The sequence below is a fragment of the Clytia hemisphaerica genome, unplaced genomic scaffold (assembly GCF_902728285.1).
Source record: "Clytia hemisphaerica strain Z4C2 unplaced genomic scaffold, Clytia hemisphaerica genome assembly, whole genome shotgun sequence".
Taxonomy (NCBI): domain Eukaryota; kingdom Metazoa; phylum Cnidaria; class Hydrozoa; order Leptothecata; family Clytiidae; genus Clytia; species Clytia hemisphaerica.
The window spans coordinates 2,213,647-2,239,461 of NW_027103974.1; the positions used below are offsets into that span (position 1 = coordinate 2,213,647).

Sequence of the window (25,815 nt, forward strand, 5' to 3'; positions counted from 1 at the left end):
GTTCTCAGAAGACTCTCCAGTGTTGCATATCATGAATAGAATGGCTTCATTTTGTTTCGGAACTAAGCGGAACCGTGGCGTGTGAACGTGGTCTGAAGCACGTGCATAAAAACAGCGAAATAATATACCCAGCTGGCACACAACGTTGTTTTAACGTTCATTAAACGTTTTATAGACGTTGTGAACATTAGATGAACGTTGAAACAACGTAAGTACACACTAACAAACACCATCAATGCAAATACACCAAGTACTTGCCAGACTCTCACAATCTTTCAAACCAAAAATAAAAACCCAGAACATTTGTTTTTGAGTGTTCCTCGGCTTCCTTAAAACCAACCAAAATAAAACAAGACTCCGATTCTTTGATAAGCCCGTCTAAGCACGTCACCACATAAAAATAACATTCCTAAACCTTGAAACAAATATCCCAAGAAATTTATTAGGGGATTTAAAAATAAAATGGTTCCCCCTTTTTTTTTTAGCCCGTCAAAATTAGTTATTAGAAAACTTATTAAACATTTGATTAATTGAACAAAAAACATTAGAGGAAAAGGGATGATATATAATATCGCAAATGATTATTTTTACCCCTTTTTTCATTCATTTGCCTACTTATTTCTTTACTTATTCTTTCTTTTGAACGAATTTTTCAGATATATTAGTAATAATCATCGTATGTTTATAACATATAATTTAGAAGATTTTTCTTTTGGCTTTTTTCTGCCAAGAACTCAAAGCTAATCATTTTATTTTAAGAATTCAGTATATTTCCGGGCGGGTTGGATAAAACCAAAAGATGGGTGTGTGTCACTAGTAGTGTTTTTAGTACAATTTGATATAAATTTATTGTCAAAAGTTGGTCCCAATTAGGTGGGTGATTTTCTTATTAAAAACATTTGAAATTGGAGTAAAGTTATAAGTTCATGTAAAATTTCTCCCTCTATCACAATATTTACTAATTATATTAATTTAGGCCTTATTACTTTTATTTTTCATTTTGATTACTTTTGATCAATATGTTGCAATGATATAACAAAAACCATTTTATGAAAAACCAAAAGAAATTAATATGAGCCTGGACGTTTAGCTTTCCTATAAGAACTAAGACTAGAACAATAGAACAATCAAATGAAAATGCGGTCTTCCAAAATATTTATGAATAAAAGTAAGTTTGCAACCGGAGTCGGCGGCGACCCAAGAGCTCCCTTTCGATTGTTTTCTACCCGAGGGTAAGAAAGGGTGCCTGGATTGCTCCACTTACTTACCCTCCATCCTTCTCGTAAGTGCTAAGCATCAAGCAGAGAGGCATCAAGTACAATTTAGTAATAAGTACAACATTTTTGGTATGATTCGACCGAGGGTTGAACCGCCATTACTGAATATCCCTAAATATTCTAAGTCAACATGTATGTATTCTTTGCCATTAAATGTTTTTTATGCAAACTTCAACCAAGAAAATTTAATCATTTCGAGGGGGACAAGCACCATGCGTCCAACTCACTAAAATGCTTTGTTAAACAAACACATAATTAATCTTTAGTAAGTTTAACCATGTTTTTTCAGATTTTCAGGAATACTTAGCCTGATAACAGCTGGTCATAATTTTTTTACGGACACGGTAAACTTCTAAAGGCCATTGAAAATTAACCATCTGAGGAAAATAGTCCTCCCGCGGAAAATTTTACAACAAGAATCTTGTTGTGCGCTGGGAAGTCAAACTAAATTTTCCCGATACGGCGCCCTATTCTAACTTTGTCTCGCTACTTTGTTGTCGTTCCCAGTCCACCCGTGGCGATGCCTTGTTTTTACACATTCCTTTAGAGCTTCAGCGTGGTGGGCAGAAAACAATCACAATCTGATCTCAGGTTAGGAATACTTGACTTAGTATAATATTGCATAACAATACCCCCGCAGAGCACGAAACGTGAAAAACTCGAATCACAGTAAAGAATCAATTAATCCTTAAAAGAAATTGAAATAACGAAAAAGAAATGTGAAATTTGTGAAGTGAAAAATGAAGATTGATGAGGCTCAAAAAAACAGACTCTCCCTGATATTGAAATTCCAAGAAAACCTAAGAAGAAGAATCTAGTTGGTTTAAAGATATTAAGGATTTTAGTCTGATACATGTTTTTTATAAGAACAAGCTATATAAGAACACAAGACTTCGACGGTCAAAATTTCAAGAACATTTTAAGGCTTTGTGAACACAAAAACACCCGATTTCTTAAGAAAATGGGTAAAAGGGTCACAAAATTGTGAAAATAAGAACATGTTAAGAACATTTCTAGGCTTGAAACCGTAAAAGCATATCACAAGGCTTCAAAAATTATAGATGTTCTTATAAGAAATAAACGTGTAAGAGTGTCTACACGAAAAGTTAGGGAAAAAACGTTTTTTTATGAGAACACCCACAATTTTTGAAGCCTTGGGATGTTCTTAACTTTTTGAGTTTCAAGCCTAGAAATGTTCTTAAGATGTTCTTATTCTCACCATTTTGTGATCATTTTCGGATATTTTTAATTTTTTGAGTTATAAGCCTATGAAAATATTCTTGACTTTTTCTTATCTTTACCATATTGTGAATTTTTTTTTTGCGATTTCTTAAGAATTTGGATGTTTTAGAGTCTACAAAGCCTTAAAATGTTCTTAATTCTTTCTCAATATTATAGCCATTGGATACATTCTCATAGTTTGTTCTTATAAAAAACGTCCATAAGTCGTGTGTTTAGTTGTACGTGACTTTGAAATTTAAGCCTAGTTAACCCTCTAAAGCTATTATGTTTAGATAATCAATCAAATGTCTTACCATTAAGCTCCTAAAAGTTTTGACTTTCAAATTGAAAAATGTTCCGACATAATTCTATATATCTGGGAGAACGATACGATCAAAGTCGTTTTAGAGATCATCTTTAGAGAACAATTTTGAATATGTAAAATGTTGCTGGTTTTCCTTGAATTACGTTTCTTTTTTATAAGAATAGTGTTTTTCCATTTCATCATGGCTATTCTTAACTTTTTTAGGAAAAATTATCCTGAAATAATCTTACAGTATTCTTAAGTTAGAATGCGAATCCAGACTAAATCTAGCACGCAATTTTTATACCTCAAGTAAGACATTTTCGTGAAACTTCTAAGCATTACTGGGAGAATTGTTGGCAAATTAGAGGTAAAATGCGCTAAAAATGGCATTTTTAGGTTCTGTTGTCAAATAACATGATGGTGATATTGTTAGCATTATTTTTAATTTTTTTGGCCAATTGAATCATGAATAGTCTTATAAAGTATATTCTTATAAAAGAAGAACCATGTATAACGAATCTTAGTAAATGCAGATTGCCACTACACGCTTTTTTAATACGAATGTGCTGTAAGATTAAGAATAATGAAATTGGCCAAAAATTCCAAAGTCCCGGGGGGGGGGGGGGGGGGGGGTACATGGGTAAAAAGGGGTACGGGAATGTGCCGCTGGTCAGGGTAAGGGGGTCAGGCAAACACAAAAATAGAAAAATCAGTCCCTCGTAGGGTACCTTTTTTGGAGATTTTGGAGGAAAAAAAGTAGAAGATTTTGAGAAAATTTGCAAGTTTTAAGTCTCAAAAGTTTAAAGTTTCAAAAAAAACGAGTCCCCGACGTAGAGAAAAATGCGAACATATTCTGATCACGATTGTACCATCATTTGACCATAATTAACCAGAGAAAAAAATTTAAAAGGGAAATAACATGAAGGTTTATTATAGCAGACTATTCCCAAATTTCTTTACACAGTCTGACCTCGGTAGCACTGCGGTAGTTCATCGTGTGATGAAGAAAAAAAGCAACAGGTTAACACGGAATGGGATACTGTGCATGATTGGGAAATGAAAACTGACCCACGGAAACTAATCACCCACAACGTTGTTTCAACGTTTATCTAACGTTCACAACGTCCATATAACGTTAGATGAACGTCGAAACAGCTTTGTGTGCCAACTAATCAATTTTTTCAAGGCTATCATCTCTTTACATTACATTACAGTACACATAACCCACCAGAATTACACCCCTGTCTCACAGCCCACTGGAACTTATTTCTTCAGTGGGGATAAAAATTCCTATTGAAATCCCGATGGGGATAGAAATTCTATTATTTTTCCAAGGTTAAAAAATCCAGTCGGGATGGTTTTGGAGTGCGATTTTTAAACATTGAATTTCGAATGGGGATGAAGACATTTCCCCACCGGGGACGAAATTTTTGCCAAATTTTCAGTGGGGCTGGGGTTCCAGTGGGTCTGTGACACAGGGGTGTAAAATGAAAATTCTTTATTTTGTATAATACATTTTTTGTAAGAACCTTATAGTAAAGTTTTGATGAGGCTCTTCTTCAAATCATTCTCATCATTCTGTTCTTAATTTTAGGACAAAAAAAATAGGCAATGTACTTAGGTTATATCCTACATTTTGTAATCTGTTCCTTATTTCAGTCATTCCAGGCATTGTACTCGACGTTGTCTCTTTGAGGTTTTTGTTTTTATTGTGTTCTTACAAAGTTATTTTAATAAAAAATGAGAGATAGGAGACCCTCTTAAATGCTAGAACTTCACTTAACATGAGCTTCTAACACTCTCAACATCAGCTCGACAATATTAGTGGGGGTTTCTTCGACGGGGCAGCAATATATAGCCAATTTTGGGTATCTTAATGTTTTTCAGAATTTAAAGCTCAGGCGAAAAAATGCAGTTTCAGTACTTCCGCTTTGTTTCATTGGATTTTTCGATTTGGGAGGGGTTAAGTGGAACATTTTTGAGCTTTTAAACCTTGTGATCTAAAGGTCCTAAGTTCTACGTCTCATGTTAAAACTCTACTTTCCAACCGTACTTCAAAACACGTGCAGTTATAAAATTTTAAGGGAATTCCCCTTTTGCGCCAAATATTTTGGCGTCTATTGTAGATCAATTTTTTTTGGATTTTCATGGATATGACAAATCAGTCTCGCTTGAGGGTTTTAAAGGTTTTATTTTTACATAAGTGTTTCCGTCTCATACCAGACATGTATTTCATATCAGGACAGCGTCTACCTATTGTTATATTATGCCGGTATAAGCAAAAAATGTTTTACTTTTTCTCTTTCTGACTAATCTTGCTCCACATCCGTGTCTATCCAATGTGAAAAGGCTTGTGAATTGAAATTGTTGAGTAACAAGACGATATCACTCTCATTTAAAAACAAAACCTTTAACTTGAATATGTCAGAAGTCTCCCTAAGTCTGATAAAAGATGAACTACTCAGTAGAAAAACCAACATCTTTAAGTAATAAGAAATATTTTTGGTTTGTCAGTACCTAAACTTTCCCAACCACCAAATTTTAAAATTTTTACTCTCCTAAACCATTAACGCGCCAACAAGCGTATATAAACCGATACATCTGATATTCCGATGGCAGATTGACGGCCGCCCATGCCAAAGCTTTAAAAGAGCGCACAATATATCCCATCGGCGAGTTATCTGGCACCCAGATGGTGAAATTTTCATCCGACACGCTAAAGCTCTGATTATCGGTAAAATTTTCAACATCTGGAAGGTTTAGATTACGGAATTTTGCAAGACCGCGTCAAGGATTTTGCAGTGGGAGGTCTGGTAACCCAGCCCTCGTTTTCGGGGATTGGCGGGTTCAACCGAAATATTTTTATCTTTACGCACAAGGGTAGTTTAACCCGACTGGGGATGCGGCACATCAAAGACCGACTATCATTCCTCTCCGATGGGAAATTGGTCCGCTCCTTTAGAGCTTTAGCGTGATCGGCCACCAATCCGCCATCGGAATATCAGATAAATCGGCGAGGGATGGTAGCATCACCAGTCGGGTTCACCTATCCTTATGTAAAATCACATGGCACAGTCCGTAAGTAGGCTACCTTCGAGACGTTGAATGTTTTACCAGCCTTAGGAGCTTTAGCGGGTCGGGAGACAATTTCTAAATTTAACATCAGATGTCAAAAACCATTTAAATTGGAACTTAAAGCCTTATTTGTTCAACACAATTAAATTGGCCTCGCCTAACCTGTAGATGGTATACAACTATAAAATTTGTCTTGTTTTCCCATGTTTCTAAAACAGACCTTTCTATTGGAAACTTTTTACTCAGCTCTTAAGAATGCGAGATCAGTTTAAACAGTCATGATATAAAACTCCATTAATAATCCCTCCTGTTGTGTGACTTGTAAACAGAACTTTCTATGATGGAAAAATAGAGAGTGAGGAAGATGATCAAAATGAAAGTTCAATGTTGGAAAAGAAAAAAAAAGTTTGAAGAAATCATATCTTATTTCCCAACCACAATAAGTCAAGAAAAACTTCTTATCTTTTCATACAATCAATCTTATTGGCGAAAGAAACATGTGAATTTGACCACTTTAAAGGGTCAAACTAAGAAAAGATCCCCAAAAAAATTGAAAAGAATAAAAAAAGCAACTTAAAAAATCTTTGGAAACCACACAAAGCAAAGATATATACCGTATTATATACCTGTTTACAATTGACTTGAAACAAGACTGTGGCAAGATTTTTATCGACGTGTTCGAAAAGTTTCCAATAGAAAGGTCTGTTTTAGAAACATGGGTAAACAAGACAAATCTTATAGTTGTTTACCATTAACCCAATTTTGTAGGTTTTAAGGGGTATGTGGTTTTAAGGGGTATCCACTGGTATACAATTAAAAAAAAGCTGATATCCAGAGGTAAAAACATACTCCGGTCTTTAAAATACCAAACAGACAGGCTGGCGAAACAAAACTTTACAGATCATCTTTCATTATCCAATCTTCCTAGCAATGGTCAAAATTTGTAGCCAGCAGGGTTCTTCGCTTCATTTTTACGGCTATCCAATTATAAGGAAATCTTCGATAGCTTGGTAAAGTCTTTTATTTTGGCTCAAAAGCGCCAAAACATACGAACAACTTTAGAACAAAGCTGAACCTTGGATTGCTACATTTTGTACTTTCAAGGAATTTAGGGTCAGACAGAAACGGTTTGACGCACAAGAAAAGTTTACTGGTTCTTATGAAAAAAGAGAGTGCATTTCGGTTTTAAAGACCTGAAGGGGTTAGAGAGGATTTTTCAAACTTTCTCAAGCAAGAAAAAGTCAAACCTTGAAGTTTACTCTGTATTTAGAATGACAGATTGAATCTTCACACTTTTCAAATCTTGCGATGAATTTTATTTTTAATCTAGAGTTTGTGTAAAAACCTCGCAGGTCACGTTTTTTGGATGGAAAACTAGAAGCTTTATTTTTCATTCAAGAGTTTCAAATCTAGCTCCTTCGGGGCTTTGAAATCAATGATTTTGACTACTTATCAACAAAATTTGCTTATGAACAGGCTCAAAATAGTGTAATAGCAACCATTTTTTATCGGACAAAAAATCTTCAAAACACATCCTAGCAAAGTTATCAATCATTTCAAACACAGAAAGCAAACGAAAATCATGGAGTAAAACCATACCCACATTAGAGATAAGGGAGAAAAAAAAGAAAATTGAAGATGAAAATTAAAGATAGCAAATTAGTTTCAAGCAAATGAAGAAAGTCGAACAAAGTTAAGAGAGTCTTTGTGTCATAAGTCGACTGATTCAATCTGGTCAAAAATGGTCAACAAATTCCAGAGAAAACAATAAAAATTATCGGGAAAAAACCCGCATATTAAAATTATATAGTCTAAATGGCAGAAAAATCGACCAAAATACTATCAAGTTATCCTAGATGAACTTTTGATCGGATGAAAAAAATGTCAGCATTAAATTAGCGGCACGCATCCCTCTGATATGTTTTGATATAGGGGGTGCGTATCGTGTATAAAATTCCCGTCCGAGAGTGACCCCCGTCTTTTTTTTTGATTTTTAGAAGCTTGATTAGCTTTATCGATTTTTTTCTTTTTTTTGAATGGCTCTAGGTTAATACAATCATTGGATTTCTGGATCTTTTTAAGAAAATTGAAATAAGCTACCCAAAATTTGAGGTAACTCTCGGACGGGAATTTCATACACGATTAGCATCCCGAATATCAAAACAATCTGGGGATATGCATGCAGCCTAGCATTAGATAGAAACCATAACAAGATAAGATAAGATAAACCATTTTGCATCCATCATGTCTTCTGCCAAAACTTTGTGAGATGATGAATCCTCGTCACCATCGAGTTTCAAGCCTGAAGGGCTAGAGGTGAAACTTTAACCCTTTTCAGGCAAGAGAAATTATAGGTTACTTATTTCCCATCCGAAACGCACATAGAACGCGCCGTAATCATGACGACGGGTTGTATCTAGCGGTTCCTTTGTTTTGGAGGACTACATATTTTTTTGAATCTAGCGATGGATTTTAAGTTTCAATCCGACGTTTGTGTAAAAACTACGCGCGGGCGTTCTGGGTGGGAAATAAGTGGTTTCAAGTCTCGCCTCTAGCCCTTCGGGCTTGAAATTCAATGCTCGTCAAGCATAGAGTCGTAAAAACGACTTTAGATTGACCATCTTGTTTTTCAAAAGAAAGACAATTTCGTTACTTTGTTCGCTTTTTCAACTTCATCTGTGACAAAGCACCCAGCACGAAAAATAAATACGATAGGAATGAAAACGATCTTTGCTTTTTTTAAGTCTGCTTTTTCCACTTTTTTATCATAAAGTGTTATCTCGTTTTTTTCCCTTTTTTATACATCTTTACAAGGGATAATGTCAAAGGAAGATTTTAAAACGACAAAAGGGGCCCAACCATATGGGCAGATAGTGAAAATACAAAAAAAGTAAAGCTTTTTATTTTTCTCTCTGTTGAAGGATTCAAGATGGATAGAATACTACATTCTCTTTTTTTTATAAGAACAATTTTATATGAACAATGAGGCTCAAGATCACCAAAAAATAAGAACAATTTAAGAGCAATGCTGAGCCTGAAATTATTCAATTTCAAGCAATTTGAGAGTTAAGGTGGTAAAAATTAGGTATAAAGCCTAAAATACCTCAATTTCACCCTATAAAAAGAACAGGATAAGAACAATTCGAGATTCCCAAAAAAATAGACAAGTAGAGCCTCGTTGACAATCTAATGGCTCTTATAAAAAATAGCGTATAAGTTTTTTTTCATTAGAACAATCTACCTTGTAAACACAGTGAGGCTTAAAAATGCCAAAAATAAGAACAAGCTAAGAACAATTCGTCGTATGAAAAATATAAGAACAGCATCAACACATGTTAGCTTAGGGATCACCTTTTTGCAAAGTAAAAGTTTTTGGTTGCACCCCCTTAGACTCTATATTCACCCCCCACCACTTTCAATTTCAAAGCGTGGACACTGTAGCTACCTCCAACAAAAAAAATTGTACTGTAGATCTTCTCTGAGAAAGATAGTAGGGGTAAATGGTAAAGCCCAGTCTACACTTTCTTTTTTTATATATGAACTAGTAAATTTTTGTCGAGGATTGTCTTTGAAATTGACACTGATTCCTAAAAGATTTCTATTGTAATACACTCGAAACAATCCCACAATGCATCACTTTTTAAGAAAAATCAAAAACTCCGATAAGGTCTATTCCGTTTCGTTCTATTGTAAAAATGATCTCAAATTTCTCCCATCCTGTTCATCTTCTTAAGGCAAACTTAAAGAACTTCAGGCTTTATCTTATGCCCGGTTTTTACTACTGTGACCCTTGTATTGCTTTAAATAGCAACTCTATTCTCAATATTGTTCTTCAATTGTTCTTATGTTTGACGATTTTGAGCCTCATTATTCTTATAAAAAAGCATGAATCTTGCATTGATAACTCAAACTCGATAAAAGAAAAAAAATCCTGTATCCCGTAAGTTTCGACAAAGCTGACGTCAAAATCGACGATATTTCAGTGAAATATAAAGTATATAGATCGCCACTGTCCAACCTCCACGATCAGAGCAAAAACGACACTCATGTGAATGAATAAAAAGTCAATTAAAATACTATACATTAAGAAATAATCGCATCTGGTAGTCCGACAGCTGAGCAATAAGTGTGAGTCGGTATGTATAGTTTTTATAAAATTTGTCCCCATAAATACAGTATTAGCATAAAAGTGAGGATCACCTACAACCATAACTGCAGGGAAAGAGGGAGGCAAGAAATATTTTATCTTCTCAGCTTTCAGTTAGAGCCTCGACTTGAACAAGGAGTTGCAATGGCCATTATGAACATGACATCACGCGGCTATGGGCAAAGTAGACTCAGTTAGTGGAGGGCAGCCACCCATTCATTAGAATGATGTAGCGCTTATCAAATAAAAAGTTAAACCGAGATGATTAAATCCAAAAAAGCCCAAAAGACTAAATGTTTGACTTTGATTGAAAAGTAGAACCCTTCTTCGTGCTTCAAGTGTCATAGCATGCGAATTACAATGTCTGATGGCAAACCTCCATTATGTTCACCGTAGAGCAACAGTATCCATTCATCGCCACTGGTACAAGATCTACAATTTTACATTTACTGTAAATGCAATGTGCAAAAATCATTGCAGCAGTCAGTGTAAAAAAATTCTAACATTTCAAAGAAAGCCTAAAATGTGATGTTTACAGTAAGCGACACAGATATCAAAGCTATACAAGCTAGATTGGCTAACTGCTCAAAAATTACACGTGAAAGTGTGTCCAGTTTTGAAGTCGACTAGTTACTGCCATGTTATTTTCTATATTAGCTTAGATTTTCGAACGCTCGAATTTCAAAACACTGGAATCGTTCTGTTGACGACCAAAGTTGACAACAAGATGGCGGTCCTAGTCAGCTCTGGACACGCTACCAATATACGAGCCCGATCTAGTCAAGTAGTTACAAATCAGTGGTAAGCAATATCAACAAGTCAAACGTAGACATACACCAGACGGTTGATAACACGTGACTTATCCATGATATGCACCGTTGCAATGTCTTTGACATCACACAATAGATTCAAAAGTTGATTGGTTGTAAGTGACGTAACATCAGGCAATACGTCACTAACAATCAATCAGATATTGGGTTACAAGTTAGAAGACTTTACAACCTTACAATGATACATATCATGAATGCCTTCACACGCTACGGTTCTGTTTCACTCCGAAACGAAAAAAATCTATTTCATTGGTTAAATTCAATTTTTACGTCCCTTCTAACCAATTGGATGGCTTTATTTCGTTTTGCAGCGAAAAGGTAACACAAGACAAGAAATCTTTCTTCTTTTACCATCCAAACAAACACTACATTCACAACAATAAGATGTAATATTACAACAAATCTTCTTTCCCAGTTACACTTCTTGTAACTTCTAAATTATTTATTCATCCAAAGAAAAGAAAAAGTGAAAAAGTAGATTTTGTTCTTTCTCCTCCTATCTCTGTTTGCCATTACCAATATCACTTTATCCAAAAACAAGTAATTAAAGACTTTTTTGATTGCCCCGTAGGGGTTTTAATACTGAGTTTATGTATCGGAGGATATCGAGGGCCACGGTAAGTGAAATTGACGCAAAGCAAAAGTCGATAGTTGATGTACGGCTCTATATCACCTTTGCTCACCCAAACAGACGACGGTATTTTGGTGTTTTTACCGTCGTCGAGCAAAGTGGACGGTGATTTTGGAGACATGTCAACTTTGCTTTATACCGCCCCCCTCGATTTATCTCGAATGCATAAACTCGGTATTCCTTTACCAGGAACGGGAGCTACTACTTCATCAGTCTATGCAGTTGCGACTCTCGCTAATTCGAACTCGATCCGAAGTACTAATTTGTTCGAATTATAGAAAGTATTTTACGAGGTTTTCCCTGTGACGGGAGCTAAAAATTAGATCAAATCATAGAAAGATTAGAATAATGGAAGTTCAAATTTGCTAGGGTCATCTGTAATACTTTTCAGAATTATTGTTCAGTACCCTGAGTATCAGAGGTTAAGTTTTCAAAGAAAATAGTAACCTCTGAAGACAAATAATAGAAATTTTATCGCGCATGTGTCAATCTAACCACTGTAGAAAAAATCAAAGATGAAGAGCAAATATTACCATATTAATGTCTAGCAGACTGTATCAGTATGTAGTTTACTATTTACGAATTCCCCAGAAACCTCCAAGTGTAGTTGAAATGAGTTTATTTCGAAAGGAATCTTTTACATGATCCCCAAATGTATAACAGTAATTACTAAACTTTTAATTATGGAAATGTCACTTTAATTGAATCGAAATAATAGACAGACTTTATGTTATGATTCTCTATCACTGACTCTTTTTACAAAGCATTGATGACTTTTTGTAAGTTGTGTTTTCAACGACAGGAATAAAAATATCGACTATGACGCTCATCCAAGATCTTGGATGGTCGTCATGGTTACTTTTGTCTTCGCTGATTGCGCGATGAATAGAATCTCGATTCGTCGGCACAGCGTAAATATATGATTTTGAGCTGTGCTTTTCACGGTAATTGTTCAGAGGTTAAATAAATAATATAACGCGAGATTCACAAACGGGGACGGTAAAAATGGTATCGGGAATGTACACAACTCGAAAATTGCTCCCCCGGTTACACAATCACCAACCAATTATATCTACCAAATAAATTACTCTTAAATAAAGGGTCCCAAAATCACGAAAATCGGAGATTTGGACCATAATATACATTTTCGATTTTCGTGATTTTAGAATCGTTTAATTAAGTGTAGTTTAGATAACACCGTTCTAATACACCTTTTCGACCGTAGTCGCGTGGTCAGGCGCGTGCCACTTAATTATTTAATTTACCACCTAAACTCGATCCAATCCTTTTTTTACACCTTTTTCTATTGTCTATAGGTGCGAAAAAAACTGGGACGGTTTTAGAGTGGTAAAACGGACAAAAAATGTCCGCGCGGCAATTGGTGGCCACGGTCAAAAAGGTGTATATGAAAAGGCACAGAAGTTGAAAGGCACAGATCATCATCTAAGTTAATTGATCAATTGTGAATTCACCACCGAGCACTCCCTTAGTCATATCAACTTCCTTGACACAACAATGTCTAGTTGGTCATGTCGACTTCCCTCGTCTAATTTCGACACCCTTCTTTAAACCTTGGAATAATAAAAGGTCGGAATCACTGATCGATTATAAACGGTCAGAGTAGAAAACATCTTTTTTCAATCAGATTCCAACCTTCCTTTAAATCGTATCTCTAAGAAGGGTGTCGGAATTACGAGGGATGTAGGCATTAGACCAACTTATGGTACAAAATTAATAATGTTTTGTTTACTCATCCTACCACAATGGAAGGCTATACTCCTTTTTATACGAACAAGAAATTTTGACTGTCATGAATTCTTATACTTTTTAAAAATAGATGCCTAGGCTTAAGGGCTCTGACCATAGTGAATTTTTCATAATTGCCGTGTTTAAAATGTGTTTTCTGACTGATGTAACCAACAAAACTATGGCATGTTATACATTTTCTGTTAGACAAACTATTCCTGAATCTGAAAATTCAAAAATTGCATTGAAAAGATTTGATGAAGAAGAAAATGAAGACTTTTGCGAGGTACTTTCAAAACTTAGAAAACGTAAGTACTTCGTATCTCTTGATAACGACCAACAATTTTAAGACCATGGTTCTGACCTTTTTCTTGATCAGCATAAAATTTCTGATCGATTGGTAGATAATATGCAAGGTTTTAAGCTCAAAAAATATTTTTCTTAGGCTAGTAGAGCCTAAGAGCCCATGTGACGAAAGAAAATTTTGAATCCGCCATTATGGATTTCGAAATTCATGTAGAAAAAAAACTTTCCCTGAATTTTATTATTTGAACGGTAGGCAAGACCCTCCGAAAATTTCAAGTAAATTAAGTATGACAATCAAATGTTACAGCCACGCAAATCTGGAACCAAAAGTAGTCATTTCAAAAAATCGAAATCGAAAGTGCTTCATATCTCCAGATAAAGAAATTTTCAGACCATGATTCTGAACTTTTTCTTAATCAGCATAAAATTTGTGATCGATTGGTATATAATATGTCTATGTTTAAAGTTAAAAAAGTTTTTCAAGCAAGAGGGCTAAAAAGAGTTGAAAATCTAAAATCCGCCATTATGGAAATTTGTGCCTGATCCAAATAACGCCACACATGTTTTCTGACTCTTCAAGGACTATACTTTCATGATCAAAAGAAAAAATGACTATACGTCGATGTGCATACGAGACCTAACTCAGCCCCTAGAGTAAGGAAGAGTATTTCAACTTTGAAGAGCTTAGTTTCGGCGAAGAAAAAACATTTTGAAAAAATTTTCGCAGTAGATGGTGTATTTTTTACCGAACAATAAAAATTTTTGCGGAAAATTTGAGTAAATGCTTCTTTGTCTCGAAATCTTCAAAATAGTGGTTTTTCATCAATTTTTCATGTGGATTTTGCTTAAAAAAACAGTCATAACTTTTGACACATCTTTTTAGAAAAATTTTCCGCAAAATTTAAAATAGTTCAATTCTTTGCGGACAGTGTAAAGAAATTTTGAAACAAAAAAGTTAATTACCCATTAAAACTAAGCACTTTTTGTAAAGGAGGGTGATGCAACATATTATTAACATCTTTTTAAAGTTCATAACGTCATTTTTGCAATTAAATTCTTAATTACTCTTAAGGGATTCGATTAAAAAGCAATTTATAAAGGTTTATGTTCAAATACCAAAATCAATTTTTGGACTATGGTCAGAGCCCTTAAATGTTTTCAAGATGTTTTTTATAATCTGATGTATACAGGACGGGTAAGACCTGTGAGGCAGATTTCTGCCTCTAATAATTTACAGTGGGAAATTCGAATTTAGCGCTGTCCTCATTTACTAAAACAAAAACCAAATTTCTGAACTTGCGCTTTCTCTAAGAAAGTGTGACCAGTAAAAGAATAACAAAATTTGATTGGCTATGTTTTCAACCGTTATTAGGATATGGGAAATTCAAACTCTCAGCCCAAACCATGCTATATATTTCACCATCAGTATATAAAATAAGAAATCATAGCATGGATCTCCAGGCTATAGGATCTGAGGATCCAAAAGTTCAAGAATAGTCCAATAAGGCTCAGAATATAGCCTGAAAGTCTGCCAATCCCTCCCAAATTGAAATATTCCATTAAATTATAACCCAAAATTGACTTTCTCGCCGGAACTTTAAATCTTGAAAAACGTTAAAATAAGTAGCGAGCACCTCACTAAAAACCGGGATTTTTTATCTCGTTTCTTAGTGAGTTCCACTTTGACGATTTTCGAAAAATAGAAGCCTTTCAAGCGCTTTGACGCAAATTCGATTATTTTGCTACTGCAGGAGCTTCGATAGTTAAAAGTGACGTCAAGAAATCGAATGTTTAGAGCCCGAAAACCTGGGCTCAAAACATTCGCAAGTGGAATAGACGTTAATTGCGTAAAAAAACGCGGGTGACGTCTAGTATAGGCTATAAAATAAGCGGAATTCTCAATATATTTCAACCATGATTGTATATTCTTAACTTATACTTAGGCTATTGAGCCTCCTATTCTTATAAAAAGCATGTGGTAGTGATTAAGAAAATAGTCAACATACCATAAAAATGCATATTATGGAAGTGTTGAGCGGTTATAACCCCTGCTGATGAAAAAGCCGCAATCTCTTCTGTACATACAGTAAAAACACTGTTAATCGAACATCAAAGTATTTTGTGATGTAAAGTTTCTTGTGAAAATGAAAATGAATATGAAAAAATGAAAACTGATCTCACGCTGCTTAAAAAATACAAAAAATATGCGAAAAACACAGTTAGGACTTATAAGGAAAACATACTGGAGAAATAGCGTGTCCAGGGGTAAATCATTGACAAAAAAAACGGATTTTTCTGTAAGAAACCCTGGTTTCTTGGACTATCTCTACACTAAAACAATCTGTAGTTGACAGTGTCTAAATTTAAATTAGTTTAAAAATCTATGCTGTGGAGAAGGTTTTGATCCCTCTTAAGGGACATACCCAATTTTTCGATTTTACACCAACTTACATGGCAATTTCTGCATTTTAAAAAGATTAATGTATAACTTTTTTATATATAAAAATACCAAAAATTGAGATGAAAAAATTAAATGAAGAAGAAAACGAAGAGTTTTTCGAAGAAGAGTATTTCACCTTTCAAAGCCCTAATCTCGGTAAAAATCAAACATTTTGGATTTTTTTTTGGTTCAGGTGATGTATCTTTTCAGGATCTAAAAATACAATTTCGGAAAATTTTTGTGGAAGTATCTTTCCTTTAAAAATAAGACGGAATAAGAAAATCTTAAGAATCTCAATGACCAAAGTTTAGATCCGGAGTTTAATAAGGGGTAAAATCTCCAAAAAACCTCGTTTTTGGCAATTTTGTCCATTAAATTTCCATACGAAAACAGCTATAACTTGGGACGTAAATAGAAAATTTTTCCGAAAAAATCTAAATAAAGTAATCATTTGTCATTAACTTAAAACAAGAAAGTTTAAAAAAAGTTTGAAACAATAAAATGATTTCCCCAAGGAGATTAGGCTTTTTTTGTGAAAAGTGTATGAATAGCGTCGTTTTGACGTTTTTTAAGGTCCATGCCACACTTATTCCTTAAATTACTCATGATGTGATTACTTAAATTCATTTTTTCAAAAGTAGTTTGTTCTTAAACATGTCAAAGAAGCGAAAACATAAGAATTTATCTTAAATTCTGAATTTGATTTTTCACTATGACCTATGACCAGAGCCCTTAAAACAAAAACTTTTTGCCTGTGGTGCAATAAATTTATTCATGTAAAATTTCTTCGATATTTTGCCTTGTGAAGACGTGTGTGCTACGTTTTTAATATCTACCCGGGGGCTATTTTCCTCAGCTCCCCGACCCTTGAAATCTGCTAGGGGCTGGACCCCTCAGAGCATAGGCGTTTTGGACCATGTCGAACTTATCAGAGGAAGAGATTTGTAATTGTAACTTCATTGTTTTTAAAGGAGCGTTGCACTCCTTCGCATGATTCCGACATACTTGCTCTATTGTCTTAAATCCGCCAGTGCGCCTCATACTTTTGCTGATGAAAACTTCAGGTTCTTCCTGATCGTTTCAGTTACTCCTTCGTCCTCAAAAGGGTCTGTACATAAACTTTCTTTCCAAGAAATAACAATCATTCATCTTTGAGGGTTATATAGTGAGAAGTTATATACACTGAAGAAAATACAAACTAGCGAGCGACTAAGCATGACAATCTGTAACAAAAACCCAATATACATTGTAGAAGATGTAATAAATAAAAAATAGAACATAACAATAGTACAGAGAATAAATGACAAAAGGAATGCACAAGAAACAAAAGGAAGCGATAAGCTGAAGACCGAAGAAACACATTTATGTGGATAGACTTCTACAGAAAACACCAAGTATTACGTTCAGACATGGAGGTACAAAGAAAAACAGGAGAAGTATGTTATTATAACCAAGCTCGCCCTACGATTAAAAAAGTTACGAGGTTTGCATTATCATAATCTCATATATCGTGCACTTTTAATGAGCTCTGTTGTCAATACAACTATTTCCTATTAGCAGATTCATGCAAAAGTCACGAAAAAACGTCGAGTAAACAAACTTTTGATTGGCGGATGCATGCAAAGATTACCTCATACTCTGGACATTTTGAAAAATATGCTTGTATTATGCAATGTTTCAGCCAATCAGAGACTTTCTCGACGTTTTTCGTGACTTTTTTACATGACTCCGCTAATAGGAAATAAGTGTATTGGTGAAATCTTATTGGCTTATTTCCGTTTTAGAAATCATATGAGACGAAATCCATTGTTTCTGACATCAGTGTAAGAAAATATTTGGAATAAATAAAGGCCTGTAAACTTGGCAATCCTTCATCAAATGACAAGATTTTTCAATTGATGCTTTCTTCAATGTGAACTCTATTGCTTGATATTCTCCTCCAAAAGTCTCCAGCGATTTTTAAAAATTGATTCTGAAATCGCTTGTGCTTATAAATAACTTTCCATTTTCTAGTTTAAGAAAATATATTTTCGAAACAAAATTTAAGGGATAACGAAGTGGAACATAAACTTGTTTTGTAGAGCTAAGTTTTATTTAATTCTCGTATATTAGAAGGCTAATATCTTCAATACTGATAGTTAAAATTTTCAGAGCAAACTTGAGTTCTACTAAAGAGTCTTATTTCATCGGGCAAGCTTAGATTTTCTTTTGATGCATTTTATAAAAGAAATCAAAAGACTTTAACGACCAATTATCGAAAAATTAAACTCCTGTTTTTCTTTATACCTCCATGGTTCAGATGAGATGGAGTTTTTATAAGACTTTAATAATTGGTCATTTGAAATGATAAAAATGACGCAAGAAAAAGTAGCAAAATTGTTTTATTACTGGTTAACGACCAACCAAATCAAATAAGAGCTTGTAACTCCGTCTCGTCCCATTACTCTTAGAGAACTCTTTATAAACTCCATCAAGAACAACCCTTGCCTCATCTCGTCTTCGTTAATTACCAGAATTCCCTTGAGACTTCCAATCAATCTCAACGAGGAATTCCTTTGTGAAATTAAGTCACCATAACATAACCTGATAATAGATTGGCAATGGTCGTGTTCAGACCTGAAAGTTTAAGTTTAAGGCTTAAGTAGTAATAAGTTGATATGGGAATTAAGAAATGCAACGACTTCATTGCTATTTCATCTTTTAGATAGATTACATAGAGAAGAAAAAGGAATCCCCTTCGTTTTTGATGCGGAGTATGGCTGCGTTTAGACCGAATGGCATTTGTAATTTGGCATTTGCTCATGAGGGATTCGATTTTAATAGCTTTTCTATTGTATTTTCTGTCATGGCATTTAAGGAATCGTCTTTTTAGAGTCATTACTGAAAAGGTGATTCCCTCAAGCTCAACTTTGACAGATCAAACAATGAAAAGCATGGAATTTCTCAAAAACTGCAGTCATTAAGACTGAAACTTTTTGCCGTAGAGCTAGGCTATGGCAAATTTTGCAAATTTTACAATCTATAGAAAGAACTGAATAAAAAACGTGCAAATACTTTCAAAAATCAAAAATGTCATTTTTTCTCTTTGTTTTGGTTCCTTTGTTTGATTTGAAATGCCAGAAAAGGGGATTCCTTTGCTCAAAATGGCATTTCAAATGCCAACGAAATGCCAACACGCTGGCATCATTAGGCATTTGACAAACCAAACAATTGCGCGGAACAATAGAATTCAAAAGAATACTGCAAGCAATTACAAATGCCAGGCTGGTCTAAACGCAGCCTATGGGTCCATCGATCCATGATATTCTCATTAAAAGCCCATTAACTACCTAAATTGCTAGAGACGCTCCGAGCGTCTCTAAGTCATAAATTTTACGTTCTCCTTTCATAATTTACAAAAGGAGCATGCTTTTCACTTGCGAATTCTGATTACGTCTATTCAGAGAACTGTCACGAAATCGTAAAAACTTATTTTTTAAACCAGAGGGTAATTCCTTTTTAAACTTTGGTTTAACTAATGAGGAGCGTGCAGTTAAATACAAAAGGAATATAAAAGAGGCACGCGGACATAATTACTTTAAACCTAGGTCTAAACACGGCCAATAATTTTCTCACACGCACCTTAAATCTCTGAAGGCGCTTGAAAATTAACCATCTGAGGAAATAAGTCAATTTTTAACAAGAATAGTTCTATTTATACTGAGACGATTAATTTGTCTGAGACGAGCAATTTAGAAAATGAGCATTATGGAGAAGTGTACTTATTCCATTCATGTTTCAATAAATAGGATCTCCTCCACAGATCACATTTTACAAACTACTCGTCTCAGACGATTTTTCCGTCTCATTATAAATGGAACTATTCTCGTTACGTGCCACGATGTCGATAATACGGCGCCCTATTTTCAAACACAGTCACGTAAATTTGTTGTCTAGCTTATAGTTATAGTAGAAATAAAGCAAAAAGTAATGGATGGAACAATTTTAGTTTATACAAACTAAATCCCGCAACAATAATCGCATTGTCATATAACGCCTATACTACTGTATTACAAGCATTATAAAACGACTCCAGTCTAGCAATTTTGCTGTCATTCCCAGGCCTTTTCAACGTCCACGGTCCTTAGAAATTCGACATAGTTTATTCATCAGATCGTTTGTTTTCATATATCCCTTTAGAGCCTAAAAGCGTGGTGTTCAGAAAACAATGACGATCTGATCTCAGGTTACCATAATATTACTTCAAATGAAGCAAAGTCGTTCATATTGTAATTTATGAAATGACTATTCGCTAAAATTCAACTTTTCGACCATAGCCGCCAATTGCCGCGCGGGCATTTTTTTGTTATTTACTACCCTAAAACGGTATAAGTCTTTTTTTCGCACCTATAGACAATAGAAGAAGGTGTAAAAAAAAAGGATTGGATCGAGTTTAGGGTGGTAATACGGACAAAAAAATTCCCGCGCGGCAACTAGCGGCTACGGTCGAGAAGGTGTATTCAGTATGGAAAATGTAATGAATGAAAACTTACATGGAAAGCAATTTTCTTCTGTTCGCTCTATCGTCTCTCGGAGGTGAGAAATGAAAATGTTGGTTCTTCCGATAATCCGGACGCGTCCGTAACCACATGATCGGTCGAGCCATGACTAATGGAGTTCTGAAGAAATAAAACAGCAGATTCCATTCTGAGGTTACCGTGACTTAAGAAAAAGTGGGAATCGATTACTTTAAGGGCAGAAACTTTCGTTTTATGAGTTTTTGATTACCAAAAAAGGTAAATTTTATATAAATTCGCGAAAGTTCTATCAGTGAAATTTCGGCTAAAACCATAATTCGCGAAACTTAAATTCGCTAAATTTCGCGACTCTTTGACTTGCCCTTAAAGTACAGCTAACTCCCTAATTCAAACCTCCATTATTCGAATCTTTCTGTAGTTCAGACTAAAATATTGGTCCCCTCAGCGCAATAGTGTAACTCTCTGTAATTCGAATCTTTCTCTAATTCGAAGAAATCTTTTAGTCCCTTGAGGGTCGAATTAGAGAGAGTCAACTGTTAGTACACTCTTTTTAGTAACATGTCAGTGTATTTAATTGAATTTCTTTCAACTTTTATATTGTGTTTTGTTTTGTTTGTCTGGCTAAACTTTGTCTGCATAGACTTTGTGAATTAACGCTTAGAAAATATTCTAGAAATTATTTTTGTATATAGACTTTTTTGCTCCATTTTCTCTAAGATTTTCTCCTACAATAATAATGCTGCAAGATAATGAACAATTCAAACATTTTTGTTATTTTAGTATAAATATATAAAAACTGGACTTACTCTGGCCTATCTGAGAACAAGTTCTAAGAGTCTGGAAACACGTGGAAATCTTTTTGTTTTTTTGAACAAAAATATATGTATGGATATTTTGGTGGTCAATGGCGGGGTTGCTCTGAAAGGGCAGGGTTCAGAGAGTTTCTAGATTTAGTGCGGGGTTGGTGGCAAAGGGTGGGGGCTGTTTTCGAGGGTGGGGTATCAACCCCATAAGAAAGTATGCTATGGAAAGTTACAGTGACACTGTGGCGAGTAAAGTAGCAGTATTTGTAGTAAGATTGACTCAAATTATGCAATATACCTTATCGGAGTTTTTGATTTTTCTAAAAAAAAAAGCGATGCATTGTGGGATTGTTTCGTGTGTATTACAATAGAATTCCCTTGAGGAATTCCTAAGAGATTTCTCGGAAGGTAGCTAACACTATAACTGTATGAAAATAAATAAGGGAAAAGGGAAGACCTTGAAACCTTAGTTGAACTGACGGTCTGGTTTACGGTGAACAACTGATCAATTGAACACAATCGAGTAGAAACTCAATATAAGAGGAGACTTGCATTCATTTAAAGCATTGTAAAGTTTAAAAGTACAAGATGCAAATGATCAGAACCGCTAAACAACAAAAATATTTTCATCCCTATTTGCCATATTTCTATTATGTATTTGTTAAAACCTCGTCCTCATAGGTCGTTCGAGCTGTGCTACTCACGGTAGTGCAAGAATATCACACTCTGACGACAGATCACAGATCTGTTGCAATTAAGGCCAGGGCAAACCGATCCAACATTTCATCCAACATGCCTTTTTCTGATGTTGGATGAAATGTTGGACCGGTTTGCGTCAATTCAAATTTTTGGAAAAAAATGAAAATTCAAAAAAAGAAGAAAACGATCGTGTTGGACGGTGTTGGATGAAGTTTGATCGCCATCAAACATTTCATCCAACATTTACGGCGAGATCAAAGAAGCTCTCTTATTGAACTGTGTAATTTTTCGTGTTGGATTGGTTTGTTGGTACTTTTTTCTTTATTTTTAGAATTTTCATTTTTTTCCAAGTCATGTCGGATGAAATGTTGGATCGGTTTGCCCCAGCCTTGATTTTCGCTTCAACGCAAGTTTTTCCATCAAACATTTCATCCAACATTGGAAAATCATGTTGGATGAAATGTTGGACTGGTTTGCCCTGGCCCTTAGATAGGCAATTATTATAGGAGAATTAAAAATAAAAAACAAGTAACAAATTTACATGGTATCAATAAAAATTTCCTGGTTACCCGAGAGCCCGCCACTAATCACGAAACAAATTTCCCGTTATTCTAACACTGTAAATGATAAAATTGGTCACTGAATTATACCTTTTTACTATCTTTGAGAAGAATCTTCAACTTTGAAAAGAACTCACACATAAAGTAATTGTAGTTTGATAAGAATTTTTCATATCTCATGAAGAAAAAAAACGAGAACAAAATGAAAAGAACTTTAAATCCGTTTTAATCCTGCTCACTAACCATTTTTCAAAAACAAAAAATTATTTTTTGTCTTTTTATGAAGATCTAAAATCTTGAATTTTTATCAAAGTTCTTTAAGTGTTATATTCATCCTTCCATCCAGACGGAACGTCCAAAATCAGACATTTTACGAAATTTCTTCTTCCATGGTTTATAACCCAGGGCCGCTGACCTTTATTCATGATATGCACCATTGGAATGTCTTCTGTTCCACCCAATAGCTGATTGGTTGAAAGTGACGTATTGCTTTTACGTCACTTTCAACCAATCAGCTATTGGGTGGAACAGAAGACATTGCAGTGGTGCATATCATGAATAGACCCTGGACAAAGTTACAACGGTGATCTTTGATCGGATTTTTTTTCAAAGAAGCCATTGCAGTGTTAGAAATTAACGTTAAACGGCGCTACATCATCAAGTATTCAAGATAGAGTAAGATCTCCTATTGTGTAATGCTGTACTTGCAACTGGGCTGCTGTTTAAATGGTATCTCAGAAGACGGGGGTGGATACGTTTTGACAAATCATCAAATTTACTCTATCTTTCACATTATTTCACATAAACGTTAAAATATAATGTCACGAAACTGATGGACGTGGGGTGGGGTCCATCGCCCGGCTGGAAAATTTGGCCAAAATTTCGTCCCCCGTTGGACGAAATAGCCAACAATTTAAACCCCTATTGGGAAATTGACTTTGAATTGAGATGAAAGTAAAGAACTTTTACTAACCCATAGGGTAATAACCCTAATGTTCAGAAAAATTTGTCTTGTGTACCACCACTCCCTTTTCAGTACCGGGTACTACCTGTTTTTGACTGAAAAAGGACCACAACTATGGTTGTTCATTTGTAGCAAAAGTCAATCTTTTTCATTTAGAAGTTTTTTTTCATATTTAGTGGAAACTTTTTCATATTTAGTGGAAACTTTTTCATATGTAGTGGAAACTTTTTCATATTTAGTGGAAACTTTTTTATATTTAGTGGAAACTTTTTTATATTTAGTGGAAACTTTTTTGTATTTAGTGAAATCTTTTTTTATTCAATGAACTTTTTTTGATTCAGTGAAATCTTTTTTTATTTAGTGAATTTATTTTTTTTATTCAGTGAAATACTTTTTTTTAATTTAATAAATTTTTTAATGAGTTATTTATTTACTTACTTTAGTGAATTTTGCAGTTTTTGAATTTGGGGTCGGCTCATTCTGGTCTGCTGATTAAACCTTCTCATATCCCGTATGAGCAGCCCTGTATTTTCCGTGGTCGTTTTGACTAACTGTTTGTCGACAGCCCCTGCCCCTCTCTCTGGGTATCTATATAAAATGTAAAATGGAATTGCCTACCTAGTCATATAGAAAATAAAGAAAACATACACCACACTACTTAGTTTTTTGCTACCTAGTGAATACATGCATGTCCAGACCTAACCTGCTAGCCTCTGTTGGTTCGATTCCATGCTTGTTTGTTTTAACCCGCGTTTTCGACCTGTATTTCTTGGCAGGAGGATAAAATACTGACCATACTTACCAATCTGCGCGTTCTGTCACATGATCACTGAATATGAATTTTTTTTCACTGAACATATATTTTCTCCACTAAATAAAAATATTCTGCGGAAAACAGAACGTGATTTTTTTTCACTAAATACAAAATTTTTTCACTGAATGTAAAAATGTTTCCACTGAATAAAATTATTTTTCATTGAATGTAAAAACATTCCTACTAAACACAAAAATATTTCACTGAATGTAAAAATATTTCACTGAATGTAAAAATATTTCACTGAATGTAAAAATATTTCACTGAATGAAAAAGATTGACTTTTGCTACAAATGAACAACCATACACAACCCCCCAATTGATGAAATTATTTCACACAAAAATGTTAAAAGATCTAATAGAATGTCACTAACCAGAAAAAATGAAATCAATCAGTGACCGAAGTCCAAAAAAGAAACAACCGCAGTATTATCCTCTAAACATGAAAAAAGTCCTCGCCATGAAAAAAAAGGTAAAAAAGTTAAAAATGATTTTATACTCATTAGAAACAAAGAGAATTTAGAGTGCATAAAAGTAAAAAGTTGAGAACGAAAAATTTAATTGAGCTGAAATATAAAGTGAAAAATCCCTCTCTTTTTTTCACGGCATAAAGATTTAAAACATATTCTTGATATTCATGACGTAACCTTCTATACGGAAACACTTATGAAAAACACCGGGCGTTTGCCACCATTTTTGAATTTAAACAATAATACTGGTGGCAAACGCCCGGTGTTTTACGTTTATTTCCGTATAAAAGATTACGTCATGAATATCAAGAAATAAATTATATAAACTACACGCTTTTTCTTTATAAGAATATACTTTATAAGAATATTTATGATGAAATTGGCCAAAAAATGAAGAATACGATAAGAATACAGCCATCATGGAAATTGGCAATTGAACCCTAAGAATGCCATTTTTAGAACATTTTACCGTTTATCAAGCAATGCTAAAAGGTTCAACAAAAATGTCAAATTTTTGCTTCAAGTATGAATTACATGCTAGATTTCGGCTGATATTGGATTCAAACCTAAGAATACCGAAAGAATATTTCAGGATGATTTTACTCAAAAGGTTAAGAATATTTATGATGAATTGAAAAATACCATTCTTATAAAAAAACGTGTATGAAAACAATCCTTCTAAACAGCTGGTATTTTGATATTTCCGAGGGGAAGAATAAAGAGGTCCACAAACATCCTTCCGACGTCTCATCAACGTTCATGCACACGCTTTTTTTATAAGAACAATTTCATAAGAACACGACGCTGAAAGTTGGCCAAAACCTAAGAACAAATTAAGAACTATCCTGAGCAACACATTTCAGTAGTTACTTAGAAAGTACTGATTTTAACAGATTTTGAAGCCATTTTAAGCTTATAAGTAAAGAAACTAAGCGTATTCTGAACTTCGTAAGAACATTTAAGCCTGAAAATAAAAAAAAAAAGAATATCCCAGCCAAGATTTACTGG

General features: G+C 34.5%; 1 protein-coding gene across 1 annotated transcript in view; it reads right to left on the minus strand.

Annotated features, from left to right (window-relative positions):
- Nucleotides 1–25,815, minus strand: part of LOC136810708 (voltage-dependent calcium channel type A subunit alpha-1-like) — a 120,433-nt gene that overhangs the window by 67,255 nt on the left and 27,363 nt on the right. Inside the window, exon 2 of the mRNA XM_067067301.1 lies at nucleotides 20,513–20,638. Within this exon, the coding sequence (XP_066923402.1) occupies nucleotides 20,513–20,638 (126 nt within the window). The remainder of the gene's footprint in view (nucleotides 1–20,512; nucleotides 20,639–25,815) is intronic.